Raw genomic sequence first — 24,263 nt, forward strand, 5'->3', positions numbered from 1 at the left:
AAATCGAGTGAACACTGTATATCACATTTCATCCACCTGATACTTTAAGTGCATGAGTTGTACTAGTTATTAGTTGGGTTTCATATGTACTGTATTTTTTGCAGTATAAGATGCACCTGACCATAAGATGCACTCCCGTTTTTTGGCCTTGGCATGTCCCATTTTCGGCCTCTGCGTGCCAGTTTTTGGCCTCCATGCACCCCATTTTCAGCCTCCACACATCCCATTTTTACCCTCCGCATATCCCAGTTTTGGCCTCCACGCATCCTATTTTCGGCAACTACATGCCCCATTTTCGACTTCCACATGGCCCATGTTTGGCCTCAGCACAACCCATTTTCGGCTTCCATGCATCCTGCTTTCCGCCTCTGCATAGAGACCAAAAGCAGAATGCACGGAGGCTGAAAACGGAAATGCAGAGGCCAAACCCAGCCAATGTGGGGGCCGGTGAGTGGGCGTGGTTTGGGCAATACTCACTTCATAAGATGCACAGATATTTCCATCCACTTTTGGGAGACAAAAAGGTGTCTTATCTAGCGAAAAATATGGAAATTCAATGTTGTTGTCTAGAGCCTAGGTCCCCAACCGCCGGTCCGCGGACCGGGAGCGGGCCGTTGGGGCTTTTCAGCCGGTCCGCGGCGCAAGGGCCCCCTCGGCCTTTCCGCACCACCAGCAGCGCTCCCCCCGCCAGCCAGCCAAGCCCCGCGCCCGCCGGAACCGGCTCCTCGCTCTCCCCCCGCCGCCCGCCGCGTTTGCAGGAGGTGGGGAGGGTTGGGCGGCCCGCCAAGGCCAGGAGGGACGCCGCTGCCCCCCCCTTCCCTCTCTCCGCCCGCCGCTGCGCCTCCTTGACGCCGAGAGGAAATGCCGGCAAAGGCTTTCCTCAGCGGAGGCCGGCGAAGGTGATATTGAATGTCGGGGGAGAACGAGCGGTTGCACGCGCTGCCTATCTCCCTGCTAGCCCACTCGGAATATTCAAAATAAGAAAAGCCTTTGCCGGCGAAGGCTTTTCTTATTTTGAATATTCCGAGTGGGCTAGCAGGGGGATAGGCAGCGCGTGCAACCGCTCGTTCTCCCCCGACATTCAATATCACTTTCGCCGGCCCCGCCTCTCCTGCAAACCCCCTTGCTGAGAGCCCGGGGCGAAAGTGCTCTCGCAAAGGTGAGGCGGGCAGGGCGTGCGCGCGTCATCGCTGAGAAGAACGGAGAACGAGAGTGAGTGATAGCAACAGACAGCAAGATAGAGAGAAAGTGAGAAAGAGAGAGTGAGAAAGGGGGGGAGAGAAAGAGATAGCAAGAGAGAGAACAAGAGAGAGAAAGAGCGTGAGAAAGAAAACAAGAAAGAGTGTGAGAGAGAGAAAGCAAAAGAGACAGAAAGAAAACAAGAGAGAGAAAGTGAGAAGAAGAGAGAGAAAGAGGGGGAGAGAGAGAGAAAGAGAGAGGGGGGAGAGAGAGAAAGAGAGGGAGAGGGAGAAAGAGAGAGGGAGAGGGGGGAGAGATAGCAAGAAAGGGAGAGAGGAAAAGGGGGAGAGAGGGGGGAGAGAAAGAGAGAGGGAGAGAGAGAGGAGATAAAGGAAGAGGAGAGAGAGAAAGGAAGAGAAAGAAAGAAAGAGGGATAGAAAGAGAGAGAGAGTGAGAGATGCTCAGTGAGCCTTTCTTTGAAGTTGCCTTTCTTTCTTTCTCTTTCTTTCTTTGTTTCTTGCTCTTTTTCTTTCTCTCTTTTACCTTCCCTTCCTCTATTTCTTCTTTTCTTTCTCCTTCCTACCTTCTTCCCTTACTCTCCCCTTTCATAAGTTTCCTTGCTTCCTTCCTCTGTTCCTGTCCCTTCCCCCTTTCTTTCTTTCCTTCCTTTCCTCCCTCCATTTCTTGCTTTCCTTTTCCTTCCTCCCTTCTTTCCTCCCTCATTCCCTTCTTTCACTCCTTCCTCTCTTACTCTCCCCTTTCACACCTTTCCTTGCTTCCTTTGCACCCTTCTTTTGTTCCTGTCCCTTCCCTCTTTCCTTCCTTCCTTCCCACCCTCCGTCCATTCATTCACCCATTCCTCTCTTGATCGCCCCTTTTACGGCGCCGCTGACAGCTAGCTCCCCCCCCCCCCACCGGGCCATGGAAAACTGGTCTAGCTTAAAGCCGGTCCCTGGTGCAAAAAAGGTTGGGGACCTCTGGTCTAGAGCAGTGTTTTTCAACCTTGGCAACTGTCAGATGGGTCCAAAATTGCTGACGGGGGATTCTGCGAGTTGGAATCCATATATCTGAAAGTTGCTAAGATTGAGAAACACTATCCTAAAGAACTCTTCCCATCTTCGGGCCTAGACACTAGCAGGACTATGATTGCTTCTGCCTGTCCACTGAGATCTGACAGGGTCAGCACGCTCCAGTCACCATGAGCAAAGCAATGCCATCTTGAAGGACTTTGAAAATGGGCTTTCCCTGAGGCTTTCTCTGTTGTCCCTCTACTTACGAACTTAATTCGTTCCGTGACCAGATTCTTAAGTATAAAAGTTTATAAGAAAAAGCAATTTTTCCCATAGGAATCAATGTAAAAGCAAATAATGCATGCGATTGAGGAAACCACAGGGAGGGTGGAGGCCCTGTTTCCTCCCAGGAGATTCCTAGAGAGACCCCACAGAGGCTTCTCCCCACCTTTTCCGGCCTTGTTTCCTCCCAGGAGATTTCTAGAGAGGCCCCACGGAGGCTCCCCCCACCTTTTCCGGTTACAGTTTCGGAGGCTTGGGTTTGTAAGTGGAAAATGGTTTTTGAGAAGAGGCAAAAAAATCTTGAACACCCGGTTCTTACCTAGAAAAGTTCATAAGTAGAGGCGTTCTTAGGTAGGGGTACCACTGTACAGTAAATAGTGGATTGAAATTTTGCAGCCTAGATCTTGTATGTCTAATTTCTTTCAAAACACTGGCTAGAATAATCAAGCTGCTCCTAGTGCTGCCTGTGTGTGAGCAATAGGAAAAGGCCTACCCTACTGCTCCAGGGAACACAGTACTCCTAACATGAGCCGGGGTGGCGCAGCAGATAGAGTGCTGGATTGCAGGCTACTGAAGCTGACTGTAGATCTGTAGGTCAGCGGTTCAAATCTCATCACCGGCTCAAGATTGATTCAGCCTTCCATCCTTTCATGGTGGGTAAAATGAGGATCCGGATTGTGGGGGCAATAGGCTGGCTCTGTTAAGAAGTGCTATCGCTAATATGTTGTAAGCCGCCCTGAGTCTAAGGAAAAGGGCAGCATAAAAATTGAATGAATGAATGAATGAATGAATGAATGAATGAATGAATGAATGAATGAACAAACAAACAGTGATTTCTGATCTGATTACAATGTGTTGGTAGAACATTGCTAAGGATATCGGATCAGATCAAAGGTGAATCATACTGTGGAATAGGACCAAAGAGTGATAAAATCTCAACTAAGGAGTTTCTTAATTCGCTTATTTATTTATGAAATTTGTAAACTGCCTGCTCGCTTACAGAGCAGGTATTGTGTGTTCACACTTAGCAGGATGACAAAGGCTTATTCTGATCTTCATACCAATATATGTATATTGCACACATGTGTGGCTATGCATATAGGTAGAATTAGGAAATACATTTCTGTAATAGTGCTTCCTATTATAAATATGATATTACTATTACTATTATTGTATTTATATGCCGTTCACTCCAAAAAGGACTCAGAGCAGCTAATGGTAATCAAAATTACAACAGCAATAAAAATATAATAATAAAATCAACAATGCAATAAAAAAACAATAATATCATAAAAAAACATACATACTTGGAGTCAATCCTAATTCTAGGCCTGCCGAAAAGCCAGGTCTTAATGATTTTCCAGGAAACCAGTAGAGTGGAGACAGTGTGAATCTCTGGGGGCAGTTGATTCCAAAGGTTGGCGCCACCACAGAGAAGGCTTTTCTCTGAGGCCCCGCCAACCGACATTGTTTGGTGGATGGGACCTGGAGAAGGTCGACTCTGTGGGCCCTTACTGGCAGCAGCGAAGTATGAGAGGGGTTGGAGGTCCCACAAATAGTCTGGCCCTGATTTAATCATGCCCAAGGGGAAAAATGCTTTAAACATGTGTTTATGTCATAAGTTGAGAACTTTTCATTAAGACAGTAAATAAAGGCAATTTAAAAATGGACTAGGCACTGATGGGATATATCAGAGGTCTTCAAACTTGGCAACTTTAAGACTTGTGAACGTTGGCTTCCTTTGGTGACGTCACTGTGTTGAGAAGCTAAGGAACAGGGCTCTGCTCCCAAAGCTTGTATTTCCTCATCGGAGGGAGGATTGATACGGCACATTCGGACTTTGGGGGACCGACCACAGGAGAGGGGAAGATCTGGTGACCTTGAGGCAACTTGCAATTGCCTTGAAGGGACAGAAGAAACCCCTCAACAAGGACAAGCGGCCATTCTGGCTGGCCTTAGCAGTGAAAGACATTTAGTAAGAATATGAACTAAGCATGGTGAAGAAAAAGCTACCCGGGAAAGATATAAATAAGTCTGAAGGAACAACAGGGTTAAAGATCAGAACTGACAAAAGTGGCAACCCAGAAGGAGGAGTTGAAACTAATGGCAAAGTGGTCATCAATAAAAGAAGATAATTATAACAGAATATTAGTACAAATTTTAAAAGACCTAGCAAATTGGAAAAACCCTCAACTATAATTGATTGGAAGAATATCCTCAATTAAAATGAATATCTTACCAAGGTTGTTATTTTTATTTCAAGAAATTCCGATAAATCCTAAGAAACCTTTGAAGATTTAAGAAAAACGACCTCAAATACATTTGGCAAGGGAAAAAAACCCAGAATAAGATGGAATTTATTACAGGATATTAAAGAAAGAGGTGGACTTGGGCTTCCAAACTGGCAATTATATTATCAATTAGCAGCATTCATATGGATTAAGGAATGGATAGAGGTAAAAAATAAGAGAATATTGACAATAGAGGGGCAAGATCTTCAATTAGATGGCATGTGTTCATATGGGATGAGAAATATAAAGCTCATGCATATTTTAAGAGACATTTGCTTAGGAATGCATTATTGCAAATTTGGCTGAATATCAAAAAACAGCACTATTCAAAGATTCCACATTGGATTTCTACAATTGAAGCCATAAAACACCCAGGTCCCAAGACATTTGATAAAATTATACAATATAAAGATTTACCCTGTTTCCCTGAAAATAAGACATACCCCGAAAGTAAGGCATGTCAGAGGTTTTGCAGAATTTGCTAATATAAGGCACCCCCCGAAAATAAGGCATAGTCAAGTTTACATATGGTACAGCGGAAAAACATACGATACCATTCAAAGCTGTTCATAGAGGTACCGTAATAATGTAGCATCCCGCTTGCCGCTTCCATCGCTTTGTACCGTCCAGTACAGCAGACACAGTCTGCTGCTGTCTCACCGCCATTATAGTCTCCACTACAGTGCGTAGACTGTAGTTCCTCTGGTGGCCGGAAGCTGCAACAGCGGGAGTATACTGTTGTACCGTATAAGTGCCGTCGTTTGTGTGTGTGGGTGCCTTACTGACAGGTACCATACCATAATCAGTGTGCCGTACGGTACACTTTCTTTGGGGGTGTCAGCTTTTCTGCCGGTGAATTTGTCTTATTTGAGAAATATAAGGCACCCCCGAAAATAAGACGTAGCACAACTTTTGGAACAAAAATTAATATAAGGCAGTGTCTTATTTTCGGGGAAACATGGTACTAGATGAATATGAAAATTTGATGCCTAGAGAAGGTCTGACTGAACAGGAGATAAGCTTAGATTGGTGGACTTATACAAGTCCAAGCTAAATATCCTAAAGATATAAAATTTATATTTATGAATTCCAGAAAAAAAACCCTAATGACCTTGATAACATATTACTTGGTACTGATAAAATATTAATCGATAAAATTTATACATTTCTAATAAAATAGAAGAGGAGATAGTTAAGGACACAATGATTACTTGGGAGAAAAACTTTGGTCACAATATTGATTTGGAGAAATGGGAAAAAATCTGGACAATTAATGGAAATTAACAATGTCAGTGGCATATAAAGAAAACCAGTACAGGATATTCTACAGGTGGCATCTACCACCTGTAAGATTGCTAAGATGTTCCCAAATTCATCCCCAATATGATAGCAAAGTAAGATGGAAAATGGAACTTATTACCACCTATGGTGGACTTGTTTAAAGGCAAAAAAGTATTGGAATAAAATCAGATTATGGTTCAAAGAGATAATATAAGAAGATATAGATAGGAAACCCGGATTATTTTTACTGGGCATAATTGATAAAAAATATAAAAATGAACTATAAGGAAAATGAACTGGTTTTCCTTATATGCCACTATTTGATTGTACACATCATTACAGCGGCAAGAATAACATATGCGCAATTCTGGGAAAAGGAGAAAATGCCAAATGATGAGGACATAATTAGAATAATATTGGACTGTACTGAAATGGACAAATTAAGGAAGAAAATAAAAGAAAAAGAAGAAACCAAATACTACTTAGTATGGAATAAATTATATGAATCGCTGAAGAGAGAAAGAATAAGTAAAAGATTAATTAGAACTGTCAATATTTGAATGGGTAACATGAACTCTTTATAGAAGAAATTAAAGATTATTGTACATAACCATGTAAAAGAAAAAGAAAGAACAAGTAATTCATAAAATGTAAATATATACATATAAGGTTAGTCTATACGTCAATATAAACTGAAGTAAGTTTATTGTATATATGGAGAAATTGTAACCCTACCTATTTGTTTGTTTTGTATACATGTGTTCTGTGTGTATTCAACAAAAAAAATTAAAAAGACTTGTGGACTTCAACTCCCAGAATTCTCCAGCCAGCATAGTAGGCTGGGGAATTCTGGGAGTTGAAGTCCACAAGTCTTGAAGTTGCGAAATTTGGGGACCCCTGGGATAAATCATAGTAAGAAAATTGAGTTGTAGTTTCCCTTTTTAGTCACAAGATGTGGGGTGGAAGAAATGCCAAATTAAAATAGATTAAAATGGTTGAAAATGATGTGTCAATTTTCTTAGGGACTTTGTCTTTTCAAGCAAGTTTATTTGCAGCTAGCTAACGTTCACATTGAGATGGTAAATACAAGAACATATGTGATTTTTTTTTAATGTGCCCTTTGACTGTCAATTTTTCCCAAACAGGTGTTGGTTAAATGATTATAAATTGGCCCCTGGATACACCTCTTCAACTGAGCCGTACAGGACTGGAGATAATATAATTAGAGTAAAAACATCAGGCTGGTGAATGCTTTCCATCTGTTTGGCAATAATATTTAGTTAACAATAGTCTTTAAAAAGAAGCACCTTCAACTTCCCTTCTTAAAGTTATTTATAGAGCCATTCTTAACACCCCAGCACTCTTGCTAACAAGAGCTTTAGCCACTTGGAAATTATTAGCCATACGGCTAATAGCATGAAGAAACGTCTGCACACAGCATCTGCAGCTCTCCAAATTTACACGAAGCAACCTCATTTTAGAGTCATTTCTTAATGAATGGGCTTACGACTCTGCATTAATATTATCGTTGCATACACAAAAGATCATAAGGAGCCAAGCATTTAAACAAAACAAAAAAAAAAGCCTCAACACTAGGCTAATCGGTAGTGAAGCCATCAGCATAAAGGACAGAATAATCACTTCTTTAACCCTCAAGGGGGCTGGATCATTTATAGGGTAGAACACACAATTTAATAACACTACTCATGGCTTTGCTCACCTTTCTAAAGACAAAAATCTAATTTGAACTCATTTGAAATGACCGTCTTCCCAATCAAAAGCACCCAACACAGAATTCATTTTACGATAAAACAACTGCTATAGCCAAGCCGTCGTGAAATAATTACCTTTGATAAGCATATCGTTATTGGGATGGTTACAATTAAAAGAAAGCTTCTTTTAATTCCATGTATTTGTTTATCTACATTTACCTACTTCGCAGCTAAACTTTAATTGAATATGTTGTCTAAGCAGGAATCACAAACAGATCATAAACTATATCAGGGTAATTTTTCTTAGCTGCTTCAGAATCCCGGTGAATAACCTTGAGTGTGGCTCACACATCCTATTCTTGTCAAATGTGGAGTTACCATTTATGGTAGGTTTGCCGTCCTATGCCATCCTACAATTTCTCTGTGATGGCGAATGCCATAGTGTTATAAAAAAAAAAACAGGATGCCAACAGGATGCCCTTGCCAGAGACAGCAAATGAGAAAGAGCGGACTGAGTAGATTCCTCATCTTTTCACTTCATTTTTTAATGAATGAAAACACTAGTTACCAAAGAAGTGGGGAAACATATTGTTACATGCATTATTAGGTGTATTCACATATCCTGGTGTAGTGAAGACCTTGTAGCCCTTCTCCCCTCCCCCCAAAAAAGAAATTTGCAGTCTGAATCCCATCCACCTAAAGAGCACAACCAAAGTAACTGTGGACTTACAACATAGAAACATAGAAGACTGACGGCAGAAAAAGACCTCATGGTCCATCTAGTCTGCCCTTATACTATTTCCTGTATTTTATCTTACAATGGATATATGTTTATCCCAGGCATGTTTAAATTCAGTTACTGTGGATTTACCAACCACGTCTGCTGGAAGTTTGTTCCAAGGATCTACTACTCTTTCAGTAAAATAATATTTTCTCATGTTGCTTTTGATCTTTCCCCCAACTAACTTCAGATTGTGTCCCCTTGTTCTTGTGTTCACTTTCCTATTAAACACACTTCCCTCCTGGACCTTATTTAACCCTTTAACATATTTAAATGTTTCGATCATGTCCCCCCTTTTCCTTCTGTCCTCCAGACTATACAGATTGAGTTCATTAAGTCTTTCCTGATACGTTTTATGCTTAAGACCTTCCACCATTCTTGTAGCCCGTCTTTGGACACGTTCAATTTTGTCAATATCTTTTTGTAGGTGAGGTCTCCAGAACTGAACACAGTATTCCAAATGTGGTCTCACCAGTGCTCTATATAAGGGGATCACGATCTTCCTCTTCCGGTTTGTTATACCTCTACCACACTGCTCACCCACTACCCCTAAATCCTTCTCTTCTGAAGTTTTTGCTAACACAGAACTGCCAATACAATACTCAGATTGAGGATTCCTTTTCCCCAAGTGCATTATTTTACATTTGGAAACATTAAACTGCAGTTTCCATTGCTTTGACCATTTATCTAGTATGACACAGATTCTTTATCGATTGTAGTGATACATGTATCAAAACAATGACATAGGAAGTTTCCTTACATCAGGGAGAACAATTTGTCCATCTGTTCTATTGATGTCTTGTAGGAAGTTAGTACTCAACCCTCTCCTAGAAAAAATGAAATATCCTAGGAAATATTAAAAAGGCAGAATATTATATAGAATATCCCTGGAAACATGTTTTTAGGCAGAAAAAAGACTCACTCTTAGTAGCGCCGACCTTTATCAATGTGCCATCAAGGAATGGTCCTGCTCATTCATCCCCCCCACACACACCTGTTAATAGCCTGGACAAGTCTATTCTACATAACAAAGATTTATCTCCTTCAGATAGTCATATTAGGAATTGTCCAAAGCGCTTTCATTACTCAGCAAGGTCTCAGCCATACTTGAACTCAAAAACTCAGCCTACAGAATTGCTCCTGCATGGCCCCATGGGAGTTTGACAGCCAATCAGAGTGCATTTCTTGCATAATAGCAGGAGGCCTCGGGGGGGGGGGCAACAGAGGACATAAAACGAGGGACTCTCAGCATCGCTTTTTCTCTTCACCCAACATCTGGAAGCATATAATCTACCTTTTCTGTTCAGGAGCTCATGCCATGTGCTCCTGTCCTCCAATAAATCCTCTTTCCATGCAACTTCCATGAATCCAGTCTCTTTTTCCCACTTGGAACTGAACCCAGAAGAATATTCCTTACAACAGCCTACTCCTACTATCAGCAACTCTCCAGGGTCTTGGGCAAACATCTTGCACATCATAAAACAACTGATTCTTTTAAGTGAAGATGCTTCAACTTATCTAAGATTTTTTTAAATGCAAAGCAGATAACATACAATTCACCTCTAGTCCCTTTCCGTAATTATCTCCCGTTGTAACACATATTTCTGAAGAAACTTCCATAACCATTACTAGTCCTTATCCTAAACCCCGTAACAATTTACTGGAAGGGTTGGGGGGAGGGGGAACCAACACAATGACATGCTCTTGCATTGTTTTATTGGTATTATTGCTCAACCTGCTTAAAGTCAGTCAATGTTTTCCTGAGTTGACCAAGGAGATAAGACAAGACTAACACTTCAGATTACCGGGTTACTTCCTTAAGTAATAATAAAGGATCAGGCAGTGCTCCTTAGGAGCCAAACCCAGACCAAGTGGCTCCAGTTTCCCCTAGCTTATTTTAAGTATTATAGCCAAAGTAGTGCCTGTCTACTATTTTTCAAAATAATGATGGCAAATGCCCTAGAAATGCATTAAAGACAAATATGCAGATCATGTTTTTTTTAAACAACAACTAGAAAAACCACATCAGCCCCTTCAAAGGAGTCTTTGTGCTTTGACAGTACTTTCAGAGCGGTATTAAAGGTACAAAAATGTATGTAAATTAGGACAAATTGCTATATATGGAACAGAATATATGATAGCAATGAGTAAGTTTAGAAGAAGGGAGGACTCCAAAAGATTAAGAGTTCTTTAGTTTCCGAATTTCAAAAATTAAACATACTGTGATTCTAGTCCTATTGAGCAAAGATGTATGCTGATAGAAAACACAAATACATAGTAGTTTATGCCAGTCATTTCCACTGAATTTAATGGAATTGTTGTCAGTTAAATATTACACAGATTGCAACCTTGTTTCCCTACAAAGGTCTTATGTGGGGAGAGGTGAAGTCAACGTTACTTTTATCCCACTTCACAAAAGGACACATAAAATTCTGAGTGTTTTGATTGGGATCCAGCCGTTCAGTCTGCTATAAAGAAAAAAAAAAGGTTACAAATAAATGCACTGGGGAAAAAAGAAGAAGAAAAAATAGAAGCTGGTAAACAATCACTCTTTAGCCTAAAGAAAATAGTTGATTTTAGATGCCTTTAAACACATAGACATTAGCAACTGTTTCAGTATGCTAATTTTTTAATTAAAAGATACTTCTGCAGCAAGAGCTCTTTCATATGCACTGCTGACTCTTCATCAAAAGCAAAGTTTCCAACTTAACACCCGCGTAGCTGGTGGCAGCCTGAAGGGTTACCATCTGCTGCCACCCCAAGTCATGGTGGCCACCTTCAGAACATATGCATCAAAGTGCCAAGATTAGAGGCCGAAGGAATACAGAAGTTGGCAGAAGGGAGCCGTAGGCCCAGAGGCAGACAACAGGCAAGCCACCAGAAGCAAAGAATATGGCGAGCCATTAGTCACCTTATTCAACTCCTTGCCAAGGTCACAAGGACATAACTGGATGAATTAAGAGTCTAGAATAAAACCTTCCATCTCTACAGGTTGTTAAAGTAAATTGAGCTGGCCTATCAATCGAGACAACTGCTTTGCCACCCCACTATACTACCTATGTTGTTTCCTTGGGGGGGAGGTTTCCCCCAGAAGATAACTTTTTCCGGTTCCTCTTTCAAATTATGGAAAGGTTCTTTTTAGTTTTAAATAATCAGTTTTGCATTGAAGCAGGGAGAAGAGGGTCCTGCCTAGGAAAGAAAAGTTGCTGCTTAAAAAACTTTTTTTGGGGGGGGGGGGGTGTGCCACAACATTAGTGGCTTCTCTTTCTTTCTACAGGATTTGAGGAATTTGAAGAGTTTTGGACTTGCATGGAAAAAAAGGACAAACTGAAGATGGCCCCAATGATTACGACAGAATGAAAAGCCAACAAATACTCTCTCTGTAAAGCCTCTTTGGAGAAGGAGAGAACTTGAGATCACCCACAAGTGCCCCATGTACTTAACTGTTGTGAGTAGACCGTAATAAAGTGGTGTCTGGTAGGTTTAGCACTCTGGGAGATGAGAGAATAAGATTCTTGCTCAAACCACAGTTTGAGGACATTGAGCTCGCATACTTCCTTTTCTAATATATTTGGAAGGTGCTTGTTAATTTATTTATTTATTTATTTATTTATTGGATTTGTATGCCGCCCCTCTCCATGGACTCGGGGCGGCTAACAATAGTGACAAAAAACAGAATGTAAAAATTGCTTTTCAGCTATTGCATTGACAAACTTTTGGGTGAGTTTTCTCCAATTCTTAGTGAAATAAATTTTAAAAACAATTTGAAGCACTTGTTGCTAAGTCATGGAACCTTATTATGATTTTTAAAAAATAAACATAATTCTATTCTTACGTTTCAATTTAAAGGATGTCTTAATTGTTTACAACTGCTTCAGATATTTAAATTGTACAGGTTAGATCTCGCAGTACTAAACCACCTGCAACGAAGGTGAAGATCTGGTGCAGTTTCCAATCCAGACCAGCATTTCTCAACCTTGGCAGCTTGAAGATGTGTGGCCTTCAACTCCCAGAATTCCCTAGGCAGTTTTCAAATTGCTAAGTTTCACACATCTTCTACCAACTTGTAATATGAATGTAACAGCAGAAAGAGGAAATTGCTATATTTGTAACAAGTAGATCATACTGAATATACTGTATTTCATATACAATATTTAAATTAAATTTCTCCAGCTTCCACCAACCCTCGCGATGCTAGTTTTGGGCTATATCCCTTGCATGCTATTCAGTGGTCAAATACAGCCCAAGGCCCCCCAAAAGGTTACTACTGGCCTATAGACAATGATTGATTAATATGATAATTAATCACAAGGATAACAGTGCAGGGATATAATATAAAACAATAGCAGAGGTATGTATCCATTTATTCTGAGGGACATCTTATTCCCCCAGACACTTGGCTAGATATAAATTGGTGCCACACAAATCATTCTTTTCATGGACATTATGGCCACTGTCATAAATCTAAAGCCAGTTTTAACATAAAAGGCAGTCTTACTCTCTCAGATGCACATACATACCCAAATTGGAATCCCCTTCCCATTTGCTACATATAGATAATAATATAATAAGTTTGCTAGGGTTTAGATTAAACTGGTTCACCTTCAGCAAGCAAATGGCCATTCCTATAGCCCATCTGCTACAAGGACTACCTTGAGTCAGCCAAAATCTCACAGGCTGGGTGCATTTTTATTTTTTCATTTTATTAACGAGAAAAAAACCCCAAATATACTATAAAATGGTTGGATAGAATGATAGAATCAGCTCCCTTCTTACTTCTAGCAAATGTGTACCAAGTTCAGCTTCCACTAGAATTCAGTCTCTGATACTAGTTCACATACCATCAGGCATTGTATAATATTTTTAAGAAGACTAAGAACATTTAGTATCCAACTGAATTGGATACTCTTTTTTTACACTTTTTCTACAATTATCTTGAAAGGGCATTTTAACTCAAGGAACTCACAGAAGATCACAGCAACACATTTAAAATTGTATATTTATTCCTTGGCTTTCTATATATTAATATTTCTATAGTTTCTTTAATATTTGTCCTAGGGATTTTGTAAATCTATTTCAAAAAATTTAAACAATCCTAAATTCTATCAATGACAAATCAAAGTTATGAAAGAATTGGCACTGGAACCAAGGATTTTCAACATTCAGCTCAAAAAGCTGGCTAAGGCGCACCAACTAATTGCCATCTTTCTTTATAACCTTTTATTAACCCAGCTTTGTTTGATAGCATCGCTAAACATCAACAACCAATTTTAGACTTTTATATCCTGGCTTTATTATTTTGTATTAAAAATAGATGAAGACTGTGGTGGTTGTTTCATGGGTTGAAAGAAAATGACTGGGCTAAAGTTGCCCAACTGGCTTTCATGCCAAAGGCAAGTCTAGAACTCAGTCCCCTGGTTTCTAGCCTTGTACCTTAACCACTAGACCAGTGATGGTGAGCCTATGGCAGGGGGGCCACAGGTGGCATGCGGAGCCATATCTGCTGGCAAGCGAGCCATTGCCCTAGTTCAGCTCCAAGATGCATGTGTGTGCCGGCCAGCTGATTTTTGGCACGCACAGAGGCTCTGGGAGGGTGTTTATGGCTTCCAGAGAGCCTCCAGGGGTATGGGGGAAGGCATTTTTACCCTCCCCTGGCTTCCAGGGAAGCCTTTGGAGCCTGGGGAGGGCAAAACGTGAGCCTACTGGGCCCACCAGAAGTTGGGAAAACAGCCTGTTCCTGACCTCCAGAGGGCCTCCGGGGAGTGGGGGAAGCTGTTTTCACCCTCCCCAGGCATTAAATTATGGGTATGGGCACTCATGCATGCACGATAGCGCCCACCCATGCTCTTTCAGCACCCGAGGAAAAAAAGGTTCGCCGTCACTGCAATAGACCAAACACACAGCATCTTTATTTTAGGTATTTCAATTACCCAAATCTCAATCATTATTTGCATCAGCTGGAGACTTGAGGAAAGAACACCCAGCAGACCTAAAAAAAAGATTAAATAATTGGCTCTACCAAAAATGTAGTAAACAATACTGAAGAAATTCTCTGGTGGTATTTGACTTTAGTTTTTGAGTTAGAGCTGCCAGCTTTTCAGTGGCTGTCGAATTTTGCAACTTGCCTTCTTTCAAAGTTGTTTGTCCCCTGGTACCATCTTGGCAACTTTCTGAAAGTGCGCAGAGCAATTCTTTTTAAAAATCAAGGCCCTTCTCACAGAATGAAACCAAACATAATTCTTTTACTCAAATATATTTTGCATGACCTTACATGAATTGCTTAGATAAAAGCCTTTCTTTTCCTTCTACTTTTGTTATTTTAAAGTGCAGATGCATTTGAGTCATTTTCCTCCTTTGTTTCATATCCTTAAGAACCGCAGCTTCAAAGACAGAATGTCAGCATGCAGTCGATTTATGACTGAACTCTTGAAGAGACACTGAAGAATTACCTTGTCAATCACCCCAAGGACTCGAAAGGCCTTCAGTTCCTCGGCAGGGCTCCTTAGGTTCCAAGAGGGCCTTGAACTTAGTGATCCTGGAGGCTAATGGAAGATATCAAAGATTACAACATCAATCAGGGTGGTACTTGAAGGAAGGTTGCCTGCTGAAGCAAATGCCAGGCTGAAGGAAACTAAATTTATCATAAATCAGAGGGAAGGCAGATGAAAGAAATTTTCTGTTTGTCCTTAATGCAAAAAAAAGGGGAGGGGGGGATAAGTTGATAGTAAATAATTTGCAAGAGATGAAAATGGATATAGGGCAAAAAAGGAATATGAATATTTTTAAAATATTCACAATTCATATAGTTCCTAGTTCTTTGTGCAAGCAGAAAAACTTGGTACAATGCTGGAGAGGTTATTCATACGCACTATTACTCAAATTCTATAGGAACAGAAAAGGGGTCGTAAAAGAAAGTATATCCATAAATAATAGTGTGCAACACCTTAACTTGGAAGAAAGTTTGAGAGGTGTTTGTTACTAAATGAATAAATTTATTTTTAAGTTTTCAACCTTGATGAGATCTACTACAGAATTCCAAGGAATGTATTACACTAAGAACACTATAAATGACCCATAAGTAAAGCACATAAGTGAATATTAATCTTCATTACAGACTGTCATTTTCCTCATCTAAACGGAAGCATTCTTTCTTCTTGTCATCTTCAGTTGCCTATCATCTTTGTAATCACCAACCTGATGGCAATATATGCCACTCAGAACTGTAGTCTAAAATGGAACACAGTGTTCCCTCAATTTCCGCAGGGGATGCGTTCCAAGACTGCCCGCGAAAGTTGAATTTCCGCGAAGTAGAGATGCGGAAGTAAATACACTATTTTTTGCAATGAACAGTATCACAAGCCTTCCCTTAAGACTTTAAGCCCTTAAATTGCAATTTCCCATTCCCTTAGCAACCATTTCGATTATTACTCACCATGTTTATTTATTAAAGTTTATTTAAAAAAATATTTATTAAAGGCAGACTAAAGTTTGACAATGACATATGACATCATCGGGCAGGAAAAACCGTGGTATAGGGAGAAAACCCGCAAAGTATTTTTTAATTAATATATTTGGAAAACCATGGTATAGACTTTTCGTGAAGTTCGAACCCGCGAAAATCGAGGGAACACTGTAGGCCGATTTACATTTCTGGGCATGACCACTTCAGTCCTCTACATAAGTTGTCCAGTTTCCCAAACTAAAGGCTAATTTCTGTAGGCAATAATTTGCAGATTCTCATTAAGTCATAAGAGTTTACTATGCGTCCTAAATCTAGGTACAGTATTGAGGGAACGTCTCCAGTTAAATCACAGAAAGACTTGCCTAATTTTATTTTATTTTGTACAGCAGAATTATTATTATTTGGTATTAATTTGCAAAAGACAGACCACAAGTACACTCCGCACTACTAATGCAAATTAGTCAATTCCAGATGACTAACCTCATGAACAATTTTCTTTCCTGGGTTTCCTTACAAAAGTGCCCCTATGGTGTAAACATCATTTAGTAATATTCAAGATCATTCAAAATACAGAGGAGAAAATTGAAAACTCACACACTCATATTGATGCCCAAATATAGTTCATTAGGTAATACAGAACTGTTTACAATTCTTAAAATTATATTTAAGGCAGATAATATGCTTTACAAGTATTTTCTAACTCATATTCAGGGCCATTATCAGAGAAAACCGAGATTTGATATTTCTCACTTATTTAAATTACTCTATTTTTGTCATACTATCACAAGCCACTCTGTACATAACATTTCGTGAGAAAGTGAGGTAAAATCCGCATGAAGACATTAAGGCTGTCTGTAAATATGAAATTAATTACAGTAGCAACATTCCTTCTGATATGGCAGCTTAAAAGCGAAGTCTGGATTCTTCTTATATGGAGAAGAGTCTAAAGCAGGGGTCCCCAAACTTGGCAATTTTAAGACTTGTGGACCTCAACTCCCAGAATTCTCTAGCCAACAAGTCTTAAAATTGCCGAGTTTGAAAACCTCTGGTCTAAAGGCTGAAATAGATTAGTCTGTGAATTAAAAGAAGAAGAAATAGCTTGATAAAGTCTAACATTTTCACAAATCTTCAGGAACAACTTCGAGGTCAGCCAGTTCCAGACCATGATGAGGTCCCACTGAAAAAAGGCCCTCCAGTTCCTTGCCAACAGCAGTGCTTCCCTCCAACCTTGACCCAAAGCATTGCTACAAGAGGCCGAAGCAGACCCCAAGTCAGAGTTTCTGTCCCCCTCTGAGTTACACAAAAAGACCCCGAAGGGGGAGACTCTCTGCAGAAACACAAGCGTTCATTGCATGTATCTATCCCAGAGGATGTAGTTCAATGTTCCCTCTAATTTTTTTTCGGTGTGGGCGGAAAAGTATAGTGTCTGAGCGACAGTCCCTTTGGGACTGGGCGGCATAGAATAAATAGATAGATAAATAGATAGATAGATAGATAGATAGATAGATAGATAGATAGATAGATAGATAGATAGATAGATAGATAAATAAATAAATAAGAAAAAAAGTTCCCTTTTTTTAAATTAAAAGAAATTAATAATGAAACAAAACCAAAATCTATTACTATTATTACTATCTTCTCCTCTTTTTCCATCCGTCTCCTCCCCCCTTGTGTGTGTGTTTGTGTGTGTGTGTGTGAACTCTTGAACCATTTCCAATAACAGGTGAGCTATTGGAAATGGTTCAAGAGTTCACACACATACACACTCACACACACACAAATGGCTGGGGGTTTTTTTCTCTGTTATTATTTGGGTGCTTTTTACCATATGCTTTAAATCAAGAGTCATTTCTCTCTCTTTCTCTCCCCCCCTCTTGCTCTCTCTCTCTCTTTCTCACTTTCTCTCTCCCTCTCTTTCTATCTCTCTCCCCTTCTTGCTCTCTCTCTTTCTCTCTCTCTCGTTTTCTTTCTCTCTTTCTATTGCTTTCTTTCTCTCTCACTCTTTCTTTTTATCTCTCATTTCTTTCTCTCTCTCTTTCTCACTTACTTTCTCTCTCCCTCTCTCTCTGTCAGTGAGGGGGCTGCAAGAGCGCTTTCTCCAAGTGCTTCGGGAACACCTGCCCTGCCTCTACTGCAGCCCCCAGCAAAGGGGCTGCGAGAGGGGCGGGGCGGACATTCCCGAAGCACACGGAGAAAGCCCTCTCTCGCAGCCCCCTGGCTGGGACTGCTTACGTCCCAAGGAGAAGCCGCAGCCGCCACCGCTGCAGGAGAAGTTGCACCCCAAGGTAGGAGGCAGCGGAGGAGAGGGGGCGGATCGGGTGGGCGGGGGGCAGGGCCGAGAGGCCAGGGGCGCAAGGGGGTTGGAGGCACCATGGGGAGGCAGGGGCGGCCGCGGCTCTATTTCCTCCTACTGCCGGCACCCCCCCGCACCCCCCCATGGGCCAGCAGGGGGATGGGGAGCGCGCGCCCGTGGAAAAGGGTGCGTGGGGGGGTATTTTGGGGCACGCGCCTGCACACGCGCAGAGCTTACGGGGAACGCTGATGTAGTTTGAGAACCCCTGATTTAGTGCAATATAAAAAATGAACAATAATTTTTCTGTGGACCACCAAAATTTTCTCAAGGACTACCAGTAATCCACAGACCACCAGTTGGTAACAACTGTTTGAAAAGACAGACAACATGCTAACATTTTCTTCTTTTTTTATAACTTTTCACTTGATAAACACTGACAGGCACTGTAAGAAGCTTATTCCGCTCTGGCTGAGTTGCCAAAATCTTTTGGAAATAAGAGTGCCCCAAATTTGCTGTGGGTTGCTTTTGGTAAATTTCAAACACATAGATTTTCTATTTTATTCCAGCTTGCACTTAGTTAAATTTATCCCAGAGAATGTAAAAGGGAATATTGGGAAAACTGGATTTTGAAAATGCAAGGCTAAGACTACACCAAAACTATTATTTGAGCCTGGGCCTCTCATATTTATTCTTTTACATCCTGGATTGTTTTGCTACACAATTCAGCACAAATAGGTGGAATCTCCTTCAAGTTACGCTTACTAGTGAAAAAAATAGACAGATTATCTCTTGTAGTAATTATGCAAATTTGCACATAGAATTCACTGTCATGTAAGGAAATTTGTCTTTCATTAAGCCGATCAGTATTATAAGGCTGGAAAGAACCCTAAGGGAATTTCAACTTCAGTCTCTCCAATGGCTGTGTCCCCCTACACATATATGCATGTCTACAAATTAAGTTAAAATTAAGCAGTCCACAGGAGCCAGAGAAACTGAGGAATCCTTCAAAGACTTCTATTGCAGAAGATATTTTATTTCTCTCTATGAAAACAGGCTTAAAAAGCAGATTAATGGCTGTTCAGTTCAATAGATTATTCCTCTGTATGCTCACACTGTAACATCCCCCTAACTCCACTGAAGAGCTCCAAATATTATCAGGATTGTTTAAACCCAAAGACTCTATGGTTATTTTGTGATCCAAATGGGAACCTGAAATTTTAACATTTCCATATCAGTGTAATCATTTCTACATCAGTGCAATTATCAACAAAAGATCCCAAGAGTAAGAACAAAAAGGTCCCAGTGAGATTCATTTTATTATTTTATTAGATTATTGCTGTTACTGAGATAAAGTAAAGCCAAGATTTGTCAAAAGCTCTTGGGAGCTTGGGAGTTCAACAAAAAACTACAGCTATTTCAATACTACAAATGCCATACTAGTTCTATCTTGTTTGTTTGTTTGTTTGTTTGTTTGTTTGTTTGTTTGTTTTTTAAAAATCCCTGTAAAAATTGCAGCATCAGAAAGTTTCGGTATTTAGAGAGGACCATCAAGACATTCTTTATCACATCTCTACAGGATGCTGTCTCTTCTTCAATGTTCCCAATCTACTTTCTCCAAATCTGATCTCGTTATCATTTCACTTTATCTCAAATTATGTGTTTCTGCACAGCTTGCTTTCTGAGGACAGTATTTTTTGTTTTGACACACTGACAACATGGAAAGCTCTATCTGATCAAGACCAACGCTTTATTCTGACCCGTTCTCTCCTTCTCCTCCCTGGAGAGGAGTTTAATAAGTCCCCAGTGGAATCAGTGAATCAGAGCACACAGAAGAGCTATAGAGATGATTAGGGGACTGGAGGCTAAAACATCCGAAGAATAGTTGCTGGAACTGGGTAAGTTTACTTTAATGAACAGAAGGACTAGGGGTGATGTGATAGCAGTGTTCCAATATCTAAGGCAGGGGTCTCCAACCTTGGCAATTTTAAGACTTGTGGATTTCAATTCCCAAAATTCCTCATACACTCTTTGTGCATACTTAGGCTCTTTCGGCACCCAAGGAAAAAAAGGTTTGCCATCACTGGTATAGGGTTTACTGCCTGAGCAGAGGGCTGGACTAGGAGATCTCTAAATTCCCTTCCAATTTGGTTATCCTGTTAATCTTTTGCTTAGCAATTATTAATTTCAGGAACAGAGAACACATTTCAGATTGGATTGCCGCAAAGGAAGAATTAACACTGCATGCTTATCACACCAGGATCCCAATCTGAGACAATCCCCTGTCCCTAATTATTTCTCTAATACACACACAATCTGTACTCAAGATAACAGATTGCCTGAGCCTCACAAATAAGATCTAGGGATTACATCCATCTTCTCTAAATTCAGGGTTACAGAAATCTCTCTAGCAATTTACTTGTTCTTATCTCACTAAAAAGAAGAAATTAAAAAAATGTTTTCATGTATAACGATGCTTATGCTGATCTTGGCTGTGGTATTCTTTCTTAACTAATAATGGATACATGTGTAACATTTCTGAAGAATCAGCTAGGACAGTGATGGGCAACCTTTTGAGTTTGGTGTGTCAAAATTCGCCAAAAAACCGAGCATAATTCGGGTGGTGTGTCACCTTGACAAAAAAACACTCTCACTCTCTTCCTTCCTCTCTCCTCTCTCACTCTTTCTTGCTCTCTCTCACTCTCTCTCTTCCTTCCTATCTTCTCTCTCTCTCTCTTTCTCTATCTTGCTTTCTTCCTCTCTCACTCCCTTCCTCTCTCATCTCTTTCTCCCTCTCTCTTTCTCTATCTTGCTTTCTTCCTCTCACTCTCTTCCTTCCTCTCTCATCTCTCTTTCTTTCTTTCTCTATCTTTCCCCGTCTTGCTCTCCCTCTCTTTTTCTCACTTTCCCTCTCTTGTTTTCTTTCTCTCTTGCTTTCTCTCTCACACTCTCTTGTTTTCTTTCTCTCACCCTTTCTCTCGTTCTCTCTCTCTTGCTATCTCTTTCTCCCCCTCTCTCTTTCTCACTTTCTCTCTATCTTGCTCTGTCGCTCTCACTCTCTTTCGTTCTCCGGAGACTGGCGAAGGTGATTTTCAGTGTCGGGCGCGCGGCCCAGCGCGCGCTCTCCCCATCGCCCTGCCAGCCCGCCCAGAACATTCAAAGTAAGAGCGAAGGTTTTTCTTACTTTGAATGTTCCTGGCGGGCTGGCAGGGCGATGGGGAGAGCGCGCGCCGGGCCACGCGCCCGACACTAAAAATCACCTTCGCCAGCCCCCGCTGTGAGAATGCCTGCCGCGCCTCTCTTGCAGCGGCGGAGAAAGAGAGGCGAAGCGGGCGGGCAGGGGGCAGTGGCAAGTAGCCAGGGGTGCGAGGGGCCTAAAGGCGCGGGGGGGCAGGGTTGGTTCGTGTGCGCCCTTGGAAAAGGGTGCGTGAGGCGGGCGGCGTTTTGGGGTGCGCTGGCGCAGGCATGCGCAGGCTACAGGAAACGGTGCGGCACAATGACTGCTGCGGGCGCCACGGGGCCGGCACACGGTGGCGGGCCAAAACCGGGGCGCGCGGGCCCCCCCCCCCAATTTTCAGTTTGCCCGGGCCCCTGACGCCAGTCCCAGTAGTACCGGCCTATCAGCGGCCCTGCTGTACCTGCTTGCAGTCGGTGGGAAATTGGAAAGCGGGGAGATTTGCATCTTGGCCACTCCCTAAAGCTCCCCTTTTCTCGGCGGCCGCGCGTCACCGAAAATGGCTACGCGTGTCAGTGCTGACACGCGTGTCATAGGTTCGCCATCACTGAGCTAGGACCAGCAGACTGTGGGATATTTCCCTTTACTATTTTTTAAACCCTTTTTTCCATAGATGTAAAGCATTTATTTATCTAGCATAAACCATATTTATTTATCACATTTATATATTTGATACTGCTAAGCATACAGAAATTCAATCAGTTGTAAAGGAGACACAACATATGTTCATAAATGTACACCAACACAAGAAAATTAAATTATTTTAGAAATAAAAAAGAACCTACAACAAATATCGAGCCATCTTCTGATGAGGGTCTACAGTAAAGGCTGGAAATTTTTTCTGCTCTCATCAGATATTCTGAAGTCTTCCTCTTCACTGCTTCACGACGAGTTGGACTTGATTCTCCTGTGTACCATAAAAGAATATATGTATAAGCCTGTAACAATTTCTTTTTCAGTTATGGTCTGAGAAAATTGGTCACCATAGAAGTTTTGATGCCTTGTTGCTCTTTTCACAAAATGTCTACCATAGGATGTTCATAAAAAAATTGGCTACTGTAGTATAAGGTATTATATTACATCACTAGATAAACGTCTGCAACAACGTTTGAACACCAAAATCACAAAATAATGTTATTGAATCCATTGTCTTCTGCAGCAGTCCCCAAACTACGGCCCGCGGGCCACATGCGGCCCACTGACGCCATTTATCCGGCCCGCCAGTGAGTGACAAGAGCACAGGGGAAAGAGAGAGAGAAAGAAAGAAAAAGGAAAGAGAGGGAGGGAAGGAGAAGTGGAGAGGAATGAAGGAGGGAAGGAAGGAAGGAGAAATGGAGGGAACAAGGAAGGAAGGAAGGAAGGAAGGAAGGAAGGAAGGAAGGAAGGAAGGAAGGAAGGAAGGAAGGAAGGAAGGAAGGAAGGAAGGAAGAATGAAATGAATGGAGGGACAGAGGAAGGAAGGACTGTTTGGGGGGGGGGTAATTTTTTTTAATTTTTCTCTCAACATACATTCAAACAACACAGTGTACCATCTAATTTTTAGCCGCCCCGAGTTTTCGGAGAGGGGCGGCATACAAATCCAAATAATAAATAAATAAATAAATAATTTTCCATGAATAAAATGCAGTATTTTGTTAGTAACTAATATCAATCATCAAAAAAGTTGCAAAAGTTTTTTTTCTAATTTTGACATCCAGTTACATTCATTTTCTTTTAATTAAATTTCCTCCTTAATGTTCCTTCAAAAAGTGCAGCACCAATTATATTTCTAACTTATTAACCATTATGCCAAAGTGCTTCCTTCTTTCTTTATACGTTTTTCATAAGCCAAGAAAACCTTGTATAGCCAATCAGATGTCAACAAAAGAAAATTAAAAACAAAACATAAACATAAACATATATGAATTTCAGACCTTCTCCCCCTTCTAAATAGTACATTTCCATTTTGTTTTTTACTTTAAAACAAGGTATGTGCAGTGTGCATAGGAATTTGTTCATAGTTTTTTTGGTCTGAAGTCGAGGACAACCTGTATTTCAATAAAAGGAGGCCGTTAAAACAAGGATAGAATAATCAAAGTTAAAAGGGCAGGGGGAGGGCTCTCAAAGCGTTAACCAATCCCAAGGTTCCATATTTCTCTGAGATCCCCATAATAACTCAGAGCGGCTTTTCCAAAAGGAGAGTGGAATCTGGCCTTCCAATAGAAAAACTGTGATTGTAATTTATTTTCCTCTCCATTCCAATGTTAGTACAAATCCATCCCCACGATATAAATGAGAAATGTTTCCCAAGGTTTCCATAAAATCTTGTCTGTAATATATAAAATCAATCAATCCTTATACTCACATTCCTAAAAACAAAGTTTCACAAAATTAGGCTGCCTAGCATGGAGCGGGGACTGGGGGAGGAGCATATACAGTATATAGCCAATAAAAAGTATATTTTCATTTTTAAAGAAAGATTTTATGATGTTCTCATGAGTGTCTTAAATCTTCAGATTCCTATGGCACTTTCCCCCCCCCAAATGCCATCACTCTGCTAAACAAATAATTCCCTCAACACTGTCAAACTATTTACTAAGTCTGTACTACTGTTACTACTAGTTTTTTCTCATCATTCCTGTCACCCATTTCATCCCACGTATGACTGTATGACTGTAACTTGTTGTTTATATCCTTAAGATTTTTATTAATATCGATTATTTCCTCATTGCTTATTTGACTCGTATGACAATTATTAACT

At 40.8% G+C, this 24,263-nt stretch overlaps 1 protein-coding gene across 4 annotated transcripts in view; it reads right to left on the bottom strand.

The window, feature by feature from the left end:
• RPS6KC1 (ribosomal protein S6 kinase C1) overlaps window positions 1-24,263 on the bottom strand; it is a 127,646-nt gene that overhangs the window by 49,188 nt on the left and 54,195 nt on the right. For all 4 annotated transcript variants that reach the window (XM_070734431.1, XM_070734432.1, XM_070734430.1 and 1 more), the window contains 2 exons: window positions 22,309-22,430; window positions 14,986-15,078 (listed from right to left, as the gene is read on the bottom strand). In XM_070734431.1, coding sequence (XP_070590532.1) covers window positions 14,986-15,078; window positions 22,309-22,430 — 215 coding nt within the window. The remainder of the gene's footprint in view (window positions 1-14,985; window positions 15,079-22,308; window positions 22,431-24,263) is intronic.

Source organism: Erythrolamprus reginae, chromosome 1, assembly GCF_031021105.1.
Source record: "Erythrolamprus reginae isolate rEryReg1 chromosome 1, rEryReg1.hap1, whole genome shotgun sequence".
Taxonomy (NCBI): Eukaryota; Metazoa; Chordata; class Lepidosauria; order Squamata; family Dipsadidae; genus Erythrolamprus; species Erythrolamprus reginae.